At 47.4% G+C, this 17538-nt stretch overlaps 2 protein-coding genes across 2 annotated transcripts; one reads left to right on the forward strand and one right to left on the reverse strand.

Moving 5' to 3' along the window:
- The first annotated feature begins 10350 nt into the window (after positions 1 to 10350).
- Positions 10351 to 11722, forward strand: LOC119309260 (basic proline-rich protein-like). Its single transcript, XM_037585295.1, has one exon. It carries the CDS (start codon positions 10589 to 10591, stop codon positions 11432 to 11434), a length of 846 nt encoding a protein of 281 aa, XP_037441192.1. The 5' UTR covers positions 10351 to 10588; the 3' UTR covers positions 11435 to 11722.
- Positions 11723 to 13126: 1404 nt separating this feature from the next.
- LOC119348900 (sulfite reductase [ferredoxin], chloroplastic-like) lies at positions 13127 to 17214 on the reverse strand. The gene is made up of 8 exons (XM_037616907.1): positions 16967 to 17214; positions 15715 to 16497; positions 15320 to 15616; positions 14798 to 14995; positions 14331 to 14465; positions 14094 to 14210; positions 13807 to 13965; positions 13127 to 13523 (listed from the first exon to the last, which is right to left on the reverse strand). Exons 1-8 carry the CDS (start codon positions 17126 to 17128, stop codon positions 13464 to 13466), a joined length of 1911 nt encoding a protein of 636 aa, XP_037472804.1. The 5' UTR covers positions 17129 to 17214; the 3' UTR covers positions 13127 to 13463.
- Positions 17215 to 17538: the final 324 nt, after the last annotated feature.

The raw sequence follows: 17538 nt of genomic DNA on the forward strand, positions 1-17538 counted from the left end.
AAGCACAAGATGATGATGGCCATATCATATCACTTATATTGATTGCATGTGATGTTTATCCTTTATGCATCTTATTTCGCTTTGATTGACGGTAGCATTATAAGATGATCTCTCACTAATTATCAAGAAGTGTTCTCCCTGAGTATGCACCATTGCGAAAGTTCTTTGTGCTGAGACACCACGTGATGATCGGGTGTGATAGGCTCTACGTTCAAATACAACGGGTGCAAAACAGTTGCACACGCAGAATACTCAGGTTAAACTTGACGAGCATAGCATATACAGATATGGCCTTGGAACACGGAGATCGAAAGGTCGAGCGTGAATCATATAGTAGATATGATAAATATAGTGATGTTCACCATTGAAAACTACTCCATCTCACGTGATGATCAGACATGGTTTAGTTGATTTGGATCACGTGATCACTTAGATGACTAGAGAGATGTCTGTCTAAGTGGCAGTTCTTTAGTAATATGATTAATTGAACTTAAATTTATCATGAACTTAGTACCTGATAGTATTTTGTTTGTCTATGTTTGTTGTAGATAGATGGCTCGTGTTGTTGTTCCGTTGAATTTTAATGTGTTCCTTGAGAAAGTTAAGTTGAAAGATGATGGTAGCAATTACACGGAATGGGTCCGTAACTTGAGGATTATCCTCATTGCTACACAGAAGAATTACGTCCTGGAAGCACCGCTGGGTGCCAGGCCTGCTGCAGATGCAACTGACGACGTTAAGAACGTCTGGCAGAGCAAAGTTGATGACTACTCGATAGTTCAGTGTGCCATGCTTTACGGCTTAGAACTGGGACTTCAACGATGTTTTGAACGTCATGGAGCATATGAGATGTTCCAGGAGTTGAAGTTAATATTTCAAGCAAATGCCCGGATTGAGAGATATGAAGTCTCCAATAAGTTCTATAGCTGCAAGATGGAAGAGAATAGTTCTGTCAGTGAACATATACTCAAAATGTCTGGGTATAATAATCACATGATTCAACTGGGAGTTAATCTTCCTGATGATAGTGTCATTGACAGAATTCTTCAATCACTGCCACCAGGCTACAAGAGCTTCGTGATGAACTATAATATGCAAGGTATGGACAAGACTATTCCCGAGCTCTTCACAATGCTAAAGGCCGCGGAGGTAGAAATCAAGAAGGAGCATCAAGTGTTGATGGTCAATAAGACCACCAGTTTCAAGAAAAAGGGTACAGGGAAGAAGAAGGGGAACTTAAAGAAGAACAACAAACAAGTTGCTGCTCAAGAGAAGAAACCCAAATCTGGACCTAAGCCTGAGAGTGAGTGCTTCTACTGCAAACAGACTGGTCACTAGAAGCGGAACTGCCCCAAGTATTTGGCGGATAAGAAGGATGGCAAGGTGAACAAAGGTATATGTGATATACATGTTATTGATGTGTACCTTACTAATGCTCGCAGTAGCACCTGGGTATTTGATACTGGTTCTGTTGCTAATATTTGCAACTCGAAACAGGGACTACGAATTAAGCGAAAATTGGCTAAGGACGAGGTGACGATGCGCGTGGGAAATGGTTCCAAAGTCGATGTGATCGCGGTCGGCGTGCTACCTCTACATCTACCTTCGGGATTAGTTTTAGACCTGAATAGTTGTTATTTGGTGCCTGCGATAAGCATGGACATTATATCTGGATCTTGTTTGATGCAAGAAGGTTATTCATTTAAATCAGAGAATAATGGTTGTTCTATTTATATGAGTAATATCTTTTATGGTCATGCACCCTTGAAGAGTGGTCTATTTTTATTAAATCTCGATAGTAGTGATACACATATTCATAATGTTGAAGCCAAAATATGCAGAGTTGATAATGATAGTGCAACTTATTTGTGGCACTGACGTTTGGGTCATATTGGTGTAAAGCGCATGAAGTAACTCCATACTGATGGACTTCTTGAATCACTTGATTATGAATCACTTGGTACTTGCGAACCGTGCCTCATGGGCAAGATGACTAAAACGCCGTTCTCCAGAACTATGGAGCAAGCAACTGATTTGTTGGAAATCATACATACTGATGTGTGTGGTCCAATGAATATTGAGGCTCGCAGCGGGTATCGTTATTTTCTCACCTCCACAGATGATTTGAGCAGGTATGGGTATATCTACTTAATGAAACACAAGTCTGAAACATTTGAAAAGTTCAAAGAATTTCAGAGTGAAGTGGAAAATCATCGTAACAAGAAAATAAAGGTTCTACGATCTGATCGTGGACGAGAATATTTGAGTTACGAGTTTGGTTTACATTTGAAACAATGCGGAATAGTTTCACAACTCACGCCACCCGGAACACCACAACGTAATGGTGTGTCCGAACGTCGTAATCGTACTTTACTAGATATGGTACGATCTATGATGTCTCTTACTGATTTACCGCTATCGTTTTGGGGTTATGCTTTAGAGACGACCGCATTCACGTTAAATAGGGCACCATCAAAATCCATTGAGACGACGCCTTATGAACAGTGGTTTGGCAAGAAACCAAAGTTGTCATTTCTTAAAGTTTGGGGTTGCGATGCTTATCTGAAGAAACTTCAACCAGATAAGCTCGAACCCAAATCGGAGAAGTGTGTCTTCATAGGATACCCAAAAGAGACTATTGGGTACACCTTCTATCACAGATCTAAAGGCAAGACTTTTGTTGCTAAATTTGGATCCTTTCTAGAGAAGGAGTTTCTCTCGAAAGAAGTGAGTGGGAGGAAAGTAGAACTTGATGAGGTAACTGTACCTGCTCCCTTATTGGAAAATAGTTCATCACAGAAACCGGTTCCTGTGACGACTACACCAATCACTGAGGAAGCTAATGAAATTGATCATGAAACTTCAGATCAAGTTACTACCGAACCTCATAGGTCAACCAGAGTAAGATCCGCACCAGAGTGGTACGGTAATCCTATTCTGGAAGTCATGTTACTTGACCATGACGAACCTACGAACTATGAGGAAGCAATGATGAGCCCAGATTCCGCAAAATGGCCTGAGGCCATGAAATCTGAGATAGGATCCATGTATGAGAACAAAGTATGGACTTTGGTTGACTTGCCCGATGATCGGCAAGCCATTGAAAATAAATGGATTTTCAAGAAGAAGACTGACGCTGATGGTAATGTAACTGTCTACAAAGCTCGACTTGTTGCGAAAGGTTTTCGACAAGTTCAAGGAGTTGACTATGATGAGACTTTCTCACCCGTAGCGATGCTTAAGTCTGTCTGAATCATGTTAGCAATTGCCGCATTTTATGATTATGAAATATGGCAAATGGATGTCAAAACTGCATTCCTGAATGGATTTCTGGAAGAAGAGTTGTATATGATGCAACCAGAAGGTTTTGTCGATCCAAAAGGTGCTAACAAAGTGTGCAAGCACCAGCAATCCATTTATGGACTAGTGCAAGCCTCTCGGAGTTGGAATAAATGCTTTGATAGTGTGATCAAAGAATATAGTTTTATACAGACTCTTGGAGAAGCCTGTATTTACAAGAAAGTGAGTGGGAGCTCTGTAGCATTTCTGATATTATATGTAGACGACATATTGTTAATTGGAAATGATATAGAATTTCTGGATAGCATAAAAGGATACTTGAATAAAAGTTTTTCAATGAAAGACCTCAATGAAGCTGCTTACATATTAGGCATCAAGATCTATAGAGATAGATCAAGACGCTTAATTGGACTTTCACAAAGCACATACCTTGATAAAGTTTTGAAAAAGTTCAAAATGGATCAAGCAAAGAAAGGGTTCTTGCCTGTATTACAAGGTGTGAAGTTGAGTCAGACTCAATGCCCGACCACAGCAGAAGATAGAGAGAAAATGAAAGATGTTCCCTATGCTTCAGCCATAGGCTCTATCATGTATGCAATGCTATGTGCCAGACCTGATGTATGCTTAGCAATAAGTTTAGCAGGGAGGTACCAAAGTAATCCAGGAGTGGATCACTGGACAACGGTCAAGAATATCCTGAAATGCCTGAAAAGGACTAAGGATATGTTTCTCGTTTATGGAGGTGACAAAGAGCTAGTCGTAAATGGTTACGTCGATTGCTCGACAGTAATTTGTTCACCCACCGTAATACTTATGCTATCTTGAGAGAAGCCACTAGTGAAACCTATGGCCCCCGGGTCTATCTTTTATCATATAAGCTTTCAATCTACTTTTATTTGCATCTTTACTTTTCCAATTATATCATAAAATACCAAAAATATATTTATCTTATCATACTATCTCTATCAGATCTCACTTTCGCAAGTGGCCATGAAGGGATTGACAACCCCTTTATTGCGTTGGTTGCGAGTTCTTTGTTTGTTTGTGTAGGTGCCTGGGACTTTTGAGGAGCCTCCTACTGGATTGATACCTTGGTTCTCAAAAACTGAGGGAAATACTTACGCTACTATTGTTGCATCACCCTTTCCTCTTCAAGGGAAACCAACGCAAGCTCAAGACGTAGCAATGAGATACTGTGTGCCATTGGCAGAGATGCAAATAATCAGATGTATCCGCTAGCCTGGGCTGTAGTTGAGAATGAAACAAATATAACCTGGAAGTGGTTTGTTGGGCTGCTCTTGAAGGACTTGGAAATAAACAATAATGGAGCTGGCTGGGTTATTATTTCTGATCAACAGAAGAGTTTGATAAATGTAGTGAAGGATTACCTACCTGAAGTAGAGCATAGGATGTGTGCTAGGCACATTTATGCTAATTGGAGGAAGAAACATAGAGATAATGAGTGGCAAAAGAACATTTGGGCAATTGCTAAGGCTGCAAATAGGCAAGATTTTAACTACTACAAGGACAAGCTTGCATAGGTGACACCTGAAGGGGCTAAGGACATCATGAGAACTGAGCTAGTGCACTGGGCTAGGGCCTTTTTCCTAGTTGGTTCATACTGTGAGTCAGTTGACAACAACCTTTGTGAGTCATTCAACCATGGAGTAGTTGATGCTAGGTTTTATCCTATTATTTCTATGAATGAGAAAATTAGGAAGAAAGTGCTAGTGAGAATTCAAGAACAGAGAGAGAAGGGTGCCAAGTTTATAGGGAAAATATGCCCTGCTATGTTTAAGAAGCTCAAGAAAAGTATTGCAAGAACACAATATCTAGAGGTGCTCTGGAATGGAGAGGATGGATTTGAAGTGAAGCAAGTCAATGGGAGAGGGAGGCAGTACACGGTGAACCTAGATAAATGGACATGCTCTTGTGGCTACTTCCAGCTGGCAGGCTTCCTTGCCACCATGCAATTAGTGCCATCTACACGTGCAACAAAAATATTGAAGATTTTATTGCTCCTTGCTACTTTGTTGAATTATTCAACAAAATATACGAGCATACTTGCAACCAGTGGAGGATGAAATGATGTGGCCAGTGTCACCCAATCCTAGGCTAGTGCCTCCTGAGTATGTTAGGTTGCTAGGAAAAGAAAAGAAAGGAAGGCCTAAAAATAATGACAAGATAAGAGAAGAAACTGAGCAGCCTAAGGAAAAGAAAATGAGCAAGCATGGCACAATCATCAAATGCTCATTACGTGGTAACCCTAGACACAACAAGTCTGGCTGTAAACAAAATCCAGAGAGAGGCAAGAAAAAGAATGCACATCTTGCCAAAACTACCTGAGGTATTTTCTGGCTCATCTACTTATTCCATATTTATCCCGGTTATTACTCTTTTGTTGATACTTATCCTAAATTTGCAGCAAGCAAAAGGAAGTGCTTCTGCCTCTGCATCTCAACCCCAAGCTCCACCAACAACAACTAGTTCAGTACCACCAGACCCTTCTGCTTAGGGCTAGGCATTCGGTTAGACCGAACCATTCGGTTTGGTTTCTCGGTTTACTATTAATATCGGTTCTCAGAAAATAGTGACCGATCGGTCTTCTAAATTGCTGCTAACCGATGATTCGGTGCACCAATGTTTCGGTTCGGTACTCAGTTACCGACCGAATACACCGATCACAAAGTAAACAAACACGCATGGGAGGAAGACATGCACCAGTGTTGACGGAAACAAAAACTTATCAACAAAAAACCAGAAATACACATCTGATAGAAGGGATGGGAGAGATGCAACTGCTGAAGGAAATATGCCCTAGAGGCAATAATAAAGTTATTATTAATTTCCTTATATCATGATAAATGTTTATTATTCATGCTAGAATTGTATTAACCGGAAACATGATACATGTGTGAATACATAGACAAACTTAATGTCACTAGTATGCCTCTACTTGACTAGCTCATTAATCAAAGATGGTTATGTTTCCTAACCATAGACATGAATTGTCATTTGATTAACGTGATCACATCATTAGGAGAATGATGTGATTGACTTGACCCATTCCGTTAGCTTAGCACTTGATCGTTTAGTATGTTGCTATTGCTTTCTTCATGACTTATACATGTTCCTACAACTATGAGATTATGCAACTCCCGTTTACCGAAGGAACACTTTGTGTGCTACCAAACGTCACAACATAACTGGGTGATTATAAAGGAGCTCTACAGGTGTCTCCAAAGGTACATGTTGAGTTGGCGTATTTCGAGATTAGGTTTTGTCACTCCGATTGTCGGAGAGGTATCTATGGGCCCTCTCGGTAATGCACATCACTATAAGCCTTGCAAGCAATGTAGCTAATGAGTTAGTTACGGAATGATGCATTACACAATGAGTAAAGAGACTTGCCGGTAACGAGATTGAACTAGGTATTGAGATACAGACGGTCGAATCTCGGGCAAGTAACATACCGATGACAAAGGGAACAACGTATGTTGTTATGCGGTTTGACCGATAAAGATCTTCGTAGAATATGTAGGAGCCAATATGAGCATCCAGGTTCCGCTATTGGTTATTTACCGGAAATGTGTCTCGGTCATGTCTACATAGTTCTCGAACCCGTATGGTCCGCACGCTTAAGGTTTCAATGACAGTTATATTATGAGTTTATGAGTTTTGATGTACCGAAGGTTGTTCGGAGTCCCGGATGTGATTACAGACATGACGAGGAGTCTCGAAATGATCGAGACATGAAGATTGATATATTGGAAGCCTATATTTGGATATCGGAAGTGTTCCGGGTGAAATTGGGATTTTACCGGAGTACCGAGGGGTTACCGGAACCCCCCGAGGGCTTAATGGGCCATAGTGGGCCTTAGTGGTGAAGAGGAGAGGCGGCCAGGGCTGGGCCGTGCGCCCCTCCCCCTAGTCCGAATAGGACAAGGAGAGGGGGGTGGCGCCCCCCTTTCCTTCCTCTCTCTCCCTCCTCTTTCCCCCCTTCTCCAAGTCCAATAAGGAAAGGAGGGAGTCCTACTCCCGGTGGGAGTAGGACTCCCCATGGCGCGCCCCCTCCTTGGCTGGCCGCCCCTCCCCCCTTGCTCCTTTATATACGGGGGCAGGGGGGCACCTCTAGACACAACAATTGATCTCTTGATCTCTTAGCGGTGTGCGGTGCCCCCCTCCACCATAGTCTTCCTCGATAATATTATAGCAGTGCTTAGGCGAAGCCCTACGATGGTAGAACATCAAGATCGTCACCACGCCGTCGTGCTGACGGAACTCTCCCTCGACACTCAGCTGGATTGGAGTTCGAGGGACGTCATCGAGCTGAACGTGTGCTAGAACTCGGAGGTGCCGTAGTTTCGGTGCTTGATCGGTCGGGCCGTGAAGACGTACGACTACATCAACCACTTTGTTCTAGCGCTTCCGCTTTCGGTCTGTGAGGGTACATGGACAACACTTTCACTTCAAGTTGCTATGCATCACCATGATCTTGCGTGTGCGTAGGAATTTTTTTGAAATTACTATGTTCCCCAACAACTGCAGTTACATCTCGGGAGACAGGTTAGCCGGCCACTCGCTCGCAAAGATGAGATCCTACGGTTTGTAGATGCGGGTCATCGTGCGTGATGTTGGCTGGCTGGGATAGAGAGCCGATGGAGATTTGAAGTGGAGGGAGGAAGAGGGCGAAGATGCATGGCGCTAGTCGTCAGGATCAAGCAGGAGCGGTGGCGACGACGAGCATCACCTCGACCTCGTGGTCTAGCTGGCGGCTGGCGGATAGGACTCAAGGCTCAAGGGCTAGCCACGTGAAGGCCTACATTTTTCTAGAGAAAACGTGAAGGCCCTTGATGGACACGTGCACATGGTAAATGGACTAGTGCGCTATGGGCCTGATATGTGGAGATTGCCTCTTCCTGATTTTTCTCGGTTGCTCGATACTTTCGGGTATGCGTTGGTTACAATCGAACTAGCCGAATCAATTTCGGTTTTCTACAACTGTTGACCGAATTTAGCATCAGTTTTTTCGGTTCAGGTCTATTCGGCTCCGGTCCCGGTTCTTTCGGTTTGGTTCTTCGGTTTTCGGTTTAAATGCCCACCCCTACTTCTGCTGGTACAAGTTCCAACAGGTTTAAGCCTCCAAGAAAGAGAACTGCAACTGCTGAAGCTGGATCATCTGCTGCCCTTACACAACCAGGAGCATCTACTTCTAGAAGGACTGGCTCAGGAGCTAAGAGGGGAAGAAGAAGGGCTGCATCATCAGTGCTTAGCTTCCAGTATTTCACTTGTAGTGGAAACTACTAGTCATAGCTGAAAATAGGGGAAGAAGAAGGGTTGCATCTAGTACTTTTGCTGATGTTGCAATGTTCCAAAACATTTGTGATGTAATGTTGCAAACATATATTTTGTTCATGGCTCAAACTGTATATGTGGGTCTATGACTTGTTTCAAACCTAGTTTATGTGGATTTAATTTGGTCTGGATGACCTTTCTATCATCAGTTGCATTTCTTTCTTATCTATGTTTAGCTTCACAATGCTATCCTGAAGTTTGCATTTGAGTGGTCTTAGTAGAATTTCAGTGGTACAAATTTGCCAGCAAAGATTGCAAACTTATATGCATTATCTTCCTATTTTCACCGTTGTCTGCATGATCTTGCTATTTTATTACAATTTTGACAGCACACATTTTAGTGCTTATATGCATTATGCAACTTTTCATGACTGCAATTGATGGCAAGAACATAACTTCCACTCAATTCAGGCTAAACATTGCATGCATACAACTTCCAGGTCACAAATTTAAACATGGCTTACAACTTGCATCTCCAGTGCCAAAAGATCACTTGAGTCTAAACCACTAACCAGTATTACATTGCATACAGGTAGCACTAAACAAGCTTACTGCAGGAGCATCTTCCCTGCCACTAAACCTACCACAAAGACAAGAAAAAGCAAGACAACATTCTGATATTTCCCCTTCAGTGCATCTATCCCTGCATTTTTCTCCTCGAGCTGATCTTCCAGATACATAGCCACCACCTCTCTTCCTCTTTGAGCTGCAGGCAGAGCCACAACTGCAGTGGGATCTTCAAACACAACAACACTTCCTTCTCCTCTCAGTCTACGCACTTCATCTCGCAAATCTCCAATCAAATCACTCAAGAACTTTGGCAGAGGATCATCGTACCATTCAACAAAGCCACAACCACCATGTTGTTCAATTGTACCAACAGAAATCATTGAGAAGGGAGAAGAACTAATGAACAGAAAAATAGAACAAAAATGAAGCTCACCATGGCATCCATGCAGGCGTAGTACCTCCTGCCTGGGTTCTGACGGCTCCACAAGATCCATCTCGGCGCCTTCCGACGCGACCTGCACCAGCAGAGCTTCTCCGGCTCGTACGCCATCGGGCTCTCCCGGTAGGGCACCAGCGACCTCGATTCGTCCCCTCTCCTTCGGAGGTCGACGGAAGCTGCGAGCCTGAGAACGACCCGAAGACCACGACATTGCCTTGGACGGAGCCGCCGCCGCCCCCTGCGAGATCGCCTCCGTCGCCGGCCCGCTCAGGAATCGCCTCCGCCTCCGCCGTCGCCTAGCCCTCGTTTCTTCCCCCAAATCCCCAATCCATTTGTTGTTCGCCCTCGCGCATTGCAGTTATAACCTGGCCCACCACTCAGAGCAATCCCGGTTGACACTGGCCACGTCAACGTTTTTTGGGCCAAAACGGCACTAAGGTTTGATTTGAACCAGGATTCATTAGTTTAGAGTGAGAACAACAGGGATTTCAACTTTAAGGTTTGATTTGCCGAACACCTAAGAAATCAAGGTTTAAAATGGACTTTTTCCCTACAGACATAGCCATGTTACAATGTGCTGTCCTTCTTTCTGTGCACGACCAAGTTTTGCCATGTTACAGTGAAAAAAGGACAGGTCGTGAATACCACTTTCCAGTGAGCAAGAACATGACCCCTGATCAGTATTATAAGCTCAACTCTCAGATAAACGCAGCTTAATTAGAGCTCACAGTAGCTGAGCCCTTTTGACTCCCGGTCTCCCACCACACTGCCGCAGCACAGCCAAGGCCTCCTCGGCTCACACAAATCAAAGCACAACGGAGGGAAACCCAAAGCCACTCACTGTCCTCTCCGCTCGCTCTCCCACTCCCCCCTGTCTGTCCCTCCCTCCCTCCTGCTCACCACCATCAGACCAGCCATGGCCGCATAGCTAGCTAAGCTAAGTTCGGCTAGAAGCCTGGTAGAAGCGGGAAGGACGGTGCGGGCATGGGCTGCTGCGTCAGCAAGAAGCGCGGCGAGCCGCCGGGCGCGGCCGATGGGAGGAAGGCCGTCGAGGCCCGGGACCTGCCGCCGCCCGAGGAGGAGAAGGTCAAGGAGGTGCTCTCGGAGACGCCGCGCGTCAAGCCGCGGCCCAGGCCCAGGCGCGTGGCCGGTGGCGCTGTGGTGGCGCCGTCGGCGGAGAAGGCCAGGGCCAAGGATGGCGGCACCGCCAGGGCGAAGGACGGGCATGGCGTCGGCGGCAGGGTCAGCAGGCCCGCGCGCTCCGTCGAGGAGAAGTCGGAGGCGGCGTCCGAGTCGTCGGCCGCGACCACGGTGGCCGGGCCCGAGCGCTCCCCGTCCAAGCCGCCCAGGTGCCGGCAGGGAAGGGCCGCGCCCGGTGGCGAGCCCAGGCGCGCCAGGCGGGACCGAGACCACGGCGCCGCCGTCCCTGGCGGGCGCGGGCGCGCGTCACCGTCGCCTCCGCCCCCGCGGCGCGACCCCGGGCGCAGGTCGCCGTCGCCCGCCGCGAAGCGGGCGCAGGACCAGCGCCGCGACGCTGCCGGCTCGGCCCCGTGCGCGCAGCGGAAGCCGCCCGTGCCCGCGAGGCCGTGCGGCCGCGCTCCGACGCCGCCACGTACACAGGAGGCGCCTCCCCAGCCACCGGTGGCGGCGAAGCCGCACCCGCACGGTCCTCCTACGCACTGTGCGTCGCCGCCGGCACCGCAGGCACCGGAGCAGGAGTATACGGATACTCCCCCAGGCAGCGACGGCGCGGCCGGTGACGGTGAAGGCGAGGGGAAGGAGTCCCTGGAGAACCCGCTGGTGTCCATGGAATGCTTCATCTTCCTGTAACATTCATCCTCCCGTGAGTCCGTCAGTAAGTAATCAGTGCTCCATTGTCACAGTTAGGAGTAACCAGATTTAGAAGCCGTGCTGTTTCGGTGAATGTAATCTCGCTGGCAACTTCTTCTCGGGCTGGAATTTTGTATCCCGGGGAAGAGATTAGCCCCAGCTCTCTGGTGTACGCATCTGTACAACTAGTTTGTTTGGTGTCCGGTGTAATCTGTCCTGTAGACTGTAGCTAATCCAAGCTAAGCTAGCCAGGGTATCTCTGTAATGAACTGCATTGATTCCTCTTCCCTTCCTACTTCCTAGTACATTAACTGCGCTCCGATCTTTCTTGTGCAAAGCCGGAGTTGCCACTTATGTTGGGGGATCCGATCCGATCCTATCCTACCCATGGATGGACCATGGCCGTTTCTTCCTCGTTGCATGGCATGGTCCATCACGATGAGTTCGCCGGGGCATTCAATGGCCCCTTATCTGCATTTGCCCAGTTCAATAACTCGGCTCAACCGCTCTGCATTGCACGCCCAAGGCACGTCCGGTGTATGTCAACGGGCCGATCCGTGCCTGCGTATTCAATGCCCGCTGTGAACTGCCGATCGGCGAGGACCGGGCGTTATGCTATGCACAGGACACGAGCGACGTCTAGTCGAACAAATGCGCCGATCTGCAGGCAGAACATGTGCTTGCTCCGGTGTTTCAGATTCATAGGAGGGACAGCGGCGCGTGTGGGGGCGTGGCCGTGGCCGGGGACGGCAGCGGCAGAGCACGCGGGCCGGGGCCGGGGCCGCCCGCCACCTTTTTCGCGCCACTCTCCCTTCTCCGCCGTGCGCGCGCGCGCGCCCACTGGCCACTCTGGTGTCCAGCGACGTTGGGGTGCGTGCCCACCATCGCACCCCGCCGCCTGTCGGCCGCTCGCCGTTGTCGCCACCCCGGTGGCCGCGTCCCCCGCCCCCGATTATTTTAGCAGAGCACGGCGAACCGCACGCCGCGCTGGTGCCCACGCGGGAGCACACCGCCGCCAGCCACGGTGCGATGGTGTACCGGACTGGAGCACTTGTACTGTACTATACTGGTATACTACTGTACTGCCTGGCCTTTGCGCTGGAACGTTTCTCCATCGGGCTCGCTTTTGCGGTGTACCTGTACGGGGAGATCGCGGCGGATCTGGTGCTGGTGGCCGGGAACGATGGGGGCGTGCGCGGCGACCCCGTCCCCGATGCGTGCGTGGCCGGCGTGCCGCGGCGCTTTCTGCCGCCACCGAGGCAGGGCCGGCTTTTTGAGCCTTTGCGGAGCCGAGGTGAGCCCGACCGACTCACTGGAAGCTCGCGGTTTCTCGCCCCCGCACGTAGTCGGGTAAAAAGGGCGACGCTCGCATTATGCCGACGCTCGCACGCCGACGCATGCACGGTGAGCTCGCCGGGCTCGGCCTTTTCGCCCGCGTCGCAGCTTTCGAGCGCGCTGCTGGGATACAGCGAGCCAAAGCGGCAACTGTCATGCTCTAACTGTCATCTGTCCGAGTGTCCCGACGGAGCCGAGGAAGTGGGCTCTGAAGCAAAAGAAAAAAACGAGCAGGCTGGTGTTTCATGAAGCCCACCAACAAAAAGATCTAGAGCAGAAAAGGCCCAAAAGTTAACAACCTGATCCCACTTTCCATTGTGCCGAAACCTCATCAAAAAGAAAAAAAAAACTTTCCAATGTCCCGAACAATACCAAAAGCACCCCTGCCTTGGACAAATTTATTTATATTATCAAGTAGTATTTTTTTGCAAGGAATTTATTCTCAGGCTAAACAAAGGGGCCAACGGAGTTATCCATACAAGTACACACAAAAAAATAAAACCTCACAACAAACACAAAGGAGCAACTTCTTCAGACCCGGCTCTTTCTTCGTCCTCCGCCTGTCAACGGAATTGACAGGTTTCCTCCTCCTCTCCTAAGTTTTTATATAAAAGTAATCCGTGGAGTAATTGGTCGCCACCAGATTCTCACCCCAGCAAAAATGGTGCTGGGATTTGTCCAGCAAAGACAACTCTCATGCGGCTGACGCTGACCCCTCCCACTTGTTCACCACCTCCTTCAGTTGCTCAAATCCCTGAAATAAAAGAGATGGATATGACGGTTAGTAAAAACTAAAAAAGCCACTTCTTGCATAACCAAAGCACCGAGCAAGTGTTTTTATTAGTGGCTACAGATTTATTTATTTTTTCGAAAAAAAAAAACAATTCTGTAGCCGCCTCAGACAAGAAGAATGGTGCCGAGCATGGAAGAACATTTGGGACCTAACAACAAATGACCATTTTCTCTGAGGTCCAAACGACTCGTTCACAAATCACAAAACTGCAACAATATCTGATGGAAAAATAGAATCCACTCACCATTCGGTTTGTGAAGCTTCCAAAGGATTCGCCTTCCTGGCGCGTGCTATTCCAATAGGAAAACAGTGGTTCCAAAACTTTCTCAATATCTTGAAGCTTCACTTTATTCATAAACGTCTCTGCCAAGGTGGTCTGGTTTGGTGTTCCTCCAAGCCATATCTACGGTCACAATAAAGAAAAGCTCGATTGGTAAAAATAAAATACGCAAACCAAATTATGAATGTGAACAAAAAAGGAAGTATCATTGTTTGCATTAATAATGCCAGAATATTTCAGCACTGTTGTACCTGGTAGCTGTTTGGGCCGTCACCAACGAAGCCAACCTCGGCCATATATGGTCTGGCGCATCCATTAGGGCAGCCAGTTATCCTCACCACTACAGACTCCTCGTCCTTGATACCAACCTGTTTAGCAGGGAACATTATCTCAATTATCAACTAACAAGCCACTAAGACAGGTACAGACTACGCACAAGCCTATTCTCGAGTGTTAAACTGATAATTGACAGGACGACAGATGAATACCTTGTCAAAAACTGCTCTAATTCGTTTAAGAATTGGCAGGATCCCTCGTTCAGCTTCTGTTTGTGCTAGAGGGCACAGAGGTAAGGCAGGGCATGCCATGGAGGTTATGTTCAGGAGATCAACATCCTTTGGTTCCTACATACATAAATACACACAACTTTTAGTGGGGACAAAATGAACTCGATGTTTACTTGCAATGCAGTCTGCAGACAATTCATATAGGAAAGCGTTGCACTTGTTCATTATTATTTTTAGTAGCCAGCCTTGCATTCAAATTTTCAGTGTGAGAAGAAAGAAACAGTATACAGGGAAGAGTAACAATAAGATCAACATTATCAATTGGAACAGCAGATGCAGCAAGGAGAGAATTTCAAGATAGAATAATTTTTAGGGACCTAATATCAGCTAAAAAGGTGTATATTCCACATCACAGGGCAGGGATATCAAATGGACAAAAGAAATCTTACCAACAGGCCAGCTTGAGCAAGAGCTGCAGTTATGGGTTCTCTCCATGCCTGATCAACGCCACATAAGATAAGGTTTTGGTTTGGAGTAATGCTAACATCCAAGTTATACTTCTCAATTATCTCTCGCAGAGTTTTCTTTGCCTGCCCTCCAAGACGACCATTATCAACATGCACTCCATAGAATAATTTACCATCACCCTGCAATTGACAAAACAGAGAAAAATAAATGAAAATCCCAATTCAAGAAATAACCAATTGATATATAAATGTTGTGAATGAACAAGCATATGATAGATATGTCAGGATCTATCAAACGCTCTTATGCAGACTACAGCAAGAGAATAAATAAGTATGCAGGCCAACTCAAAATTGGAAGCACTGAGGAAGTAAACTAGATTAAAAATGATGAACAGAAATTTTGTATGAAAATATTACCAGGCCCTCCTTACACAAGGTAAATTATTTCTTTCCAAAATTTCTTTGCCACAGCTTGACTAAGATACATTATGATGGGAGTTATACCTGCTCCTGCCACCCAAGGTAGCTGTTGAACTGCCATTCTGGCAATGGGCGGAAATCTTCAAACTTCTTCCCATAGTATTTTTCAGCTTCGGCCCGAAACTTGTCAATTCCCCAGCTGTCAAGCAGATACTTCAGTCTGCTATACCTGCGGTCATCTCTTCTTCCATTTTCCCTCTGTGTAACAACTATCGCCTTTATAGCATATAATATATCCTCCTTAGGAACATAACCAAGTGGATCAGCCAGACGAGGGAATGTGGTCTCTATTCGGTGTGTCCTTCCCATGCCACCTCCAACCTGAAAAATAGGGATAGTCAGATGTCAAGGGATAAATCAAAAAGGTAGGCATTGCCAAATGCAGTACAAGATGGAGCAGAATTTTCTTGGGCGCTTACATAGAGGTTAAAGCCAACGGGCTCCCCTGCACTATCTGAAACAACAACAACACCGATGTCATTGGTCAGAATATCAACAGAGTTATCACCAGCAACTGTGACCGCAATCTTGAACTTCCTGGGCAGATATTGGGTCCCGTAGATTGGTTCAGGGGAATCAGGGAAGTTTGTTCCATGTGAGTTGTCATTCCGGGCTTTTGTGACCTCCGGAGGCTCTTCCGCTGACATTATCTTCTCTCCATCCACCCACAGGTCATAATAAGCCCCCGACTGTGGCGCAAGAAGTGCCGCAATATTCTCTGCTGTTTCTTGAGCAAAAAGGATATCTTTTCTCGCATATGGCGCTGCAGGCGCAAGCACATTCCTGTTGAGGTCTCCACAGGCACCTAAGGTTGATCCCATATTCTTTATCACAGTGCTGATGACATGCTTCAAGTTCTTCTTAAGAACGCCGTGCAGCTGAAATGTTTGCCTGGTTGTCAGACGGAGCGTTCCGATCCCGAACTCATCGGCCAGTGTATCCATGGCCAAGTAAGTCTGGTTTGGAACTTTTCCGGAAGGATTCTTTGTCCGGAGCATGAACGAGTAGTTCTTCTGCCCACGAACTTCTCGGTCGCTCTGCTGGTAGCTTCCGTGGAACTTGATCAGCTGGACGGCAGTCTCGTTGACATTGGGAGCCTCCGAGACCAGCTCCTCGTTCAGCGGGTACCGAAGGAAATTGCTCTTCTCCTTGATTATCTCCACCTTGCTTCGCTTAACTTCTTTTGCATCCTTCTTCAGAGGCTGCAGGAACGGCGAAAGGTTTCAGAATTCAGAGCATCAGACAGCATAGTAGACGTGTATCATTGCATAGCAGTATTTTCTATTGAACAACTATCAGTATACTATAAACATTACAGGGGTAAGTGACTAAGAAAGCCATTTTATACGTCTATTTAAAATGGATTTATTTCCAATGAATGACATAGCTAGTCCGTCAGTGTTCGCCTGGGCGATGGGAATGTTGAAATCAACACTGGACAGGGGGACTGATTTGTTTTCACACCCAAATCCATGGGTTAGACGTATTATTATACCGACATCTAATCGCATCAATTTTTGTTTAAAAGGCGCATCAATTTCACTAGACTTAAATTTGTCCTTAAAAATCTGATTCCATTCCTGACGCCCGAACCCGATTAATCTCCCCCGCAGAAACGAAGAAACCCTAAACCCGAAAGCGCCCAGCATCCCACAACACCGCAGGACTCACCGTGGAGACGGCGCGAATGCTGGCCGCCGAGGGGCCGCCGCCGCCAGCCGGCGTCGCCCCGGGCGGCGCCACCCTGACGGGCCTGCCGAGCATCCGCGACCGCGGGAGCTGCGCCGCCCCGCCGAAGCCGTGGAACTCGGCGCCGCCCACGGCCGCCGACATCGCCGGAGCAGGGACCGGTCGGAGATGCGGGGCGAGGAGTGTCAGTGCGGGCGGGCGAGCGAGCGATAGATTTTTGCTGCTGCGGGGCGCTTCGGACGGTCGAGGGGCCGAGAAGGCGGGCCGCGGGGGCTTTATGGGGGTGGGCACGACCGCCCTGGCCCACGCCGGATAAGTAATGGGAATGTATTCCCGTGCACGCCGTGCACCGTAGACCGGACAAGTTATGCAAAGTAGGCACGCACTGACAGGCGGGCCGACGGGGCTGCCGGTGCATGCGCGTGGCTCACGCGGGTCGGGAGGGGAAGACGGGATCAGCTGCGGCCACTGGCGGCGAGCATCACGCCTGACGACTGTCTGTGGCGGCCACACGTCCAGACCATCGAGTGACAAGTGGGTCTCGAAGGTCTCGA

The sequence above is a fragment of the Triticum dicoccoides genome, chromosome 1B (assembly GCF_002162155.2).
Source record: "Triticum dicoccoides isolate Atlit2015 ecotype Zavitan chromosome 1B, WEW_v2.0, whole genome shotgun sequence".
In the NCBI taxonomy this organism is placed as follows: Eukaryota; Viridiplantae; Streptophyta; class Magnoliopsida; order Poales; family Poaceae; genus Triticum; species Triticum dicoccoides.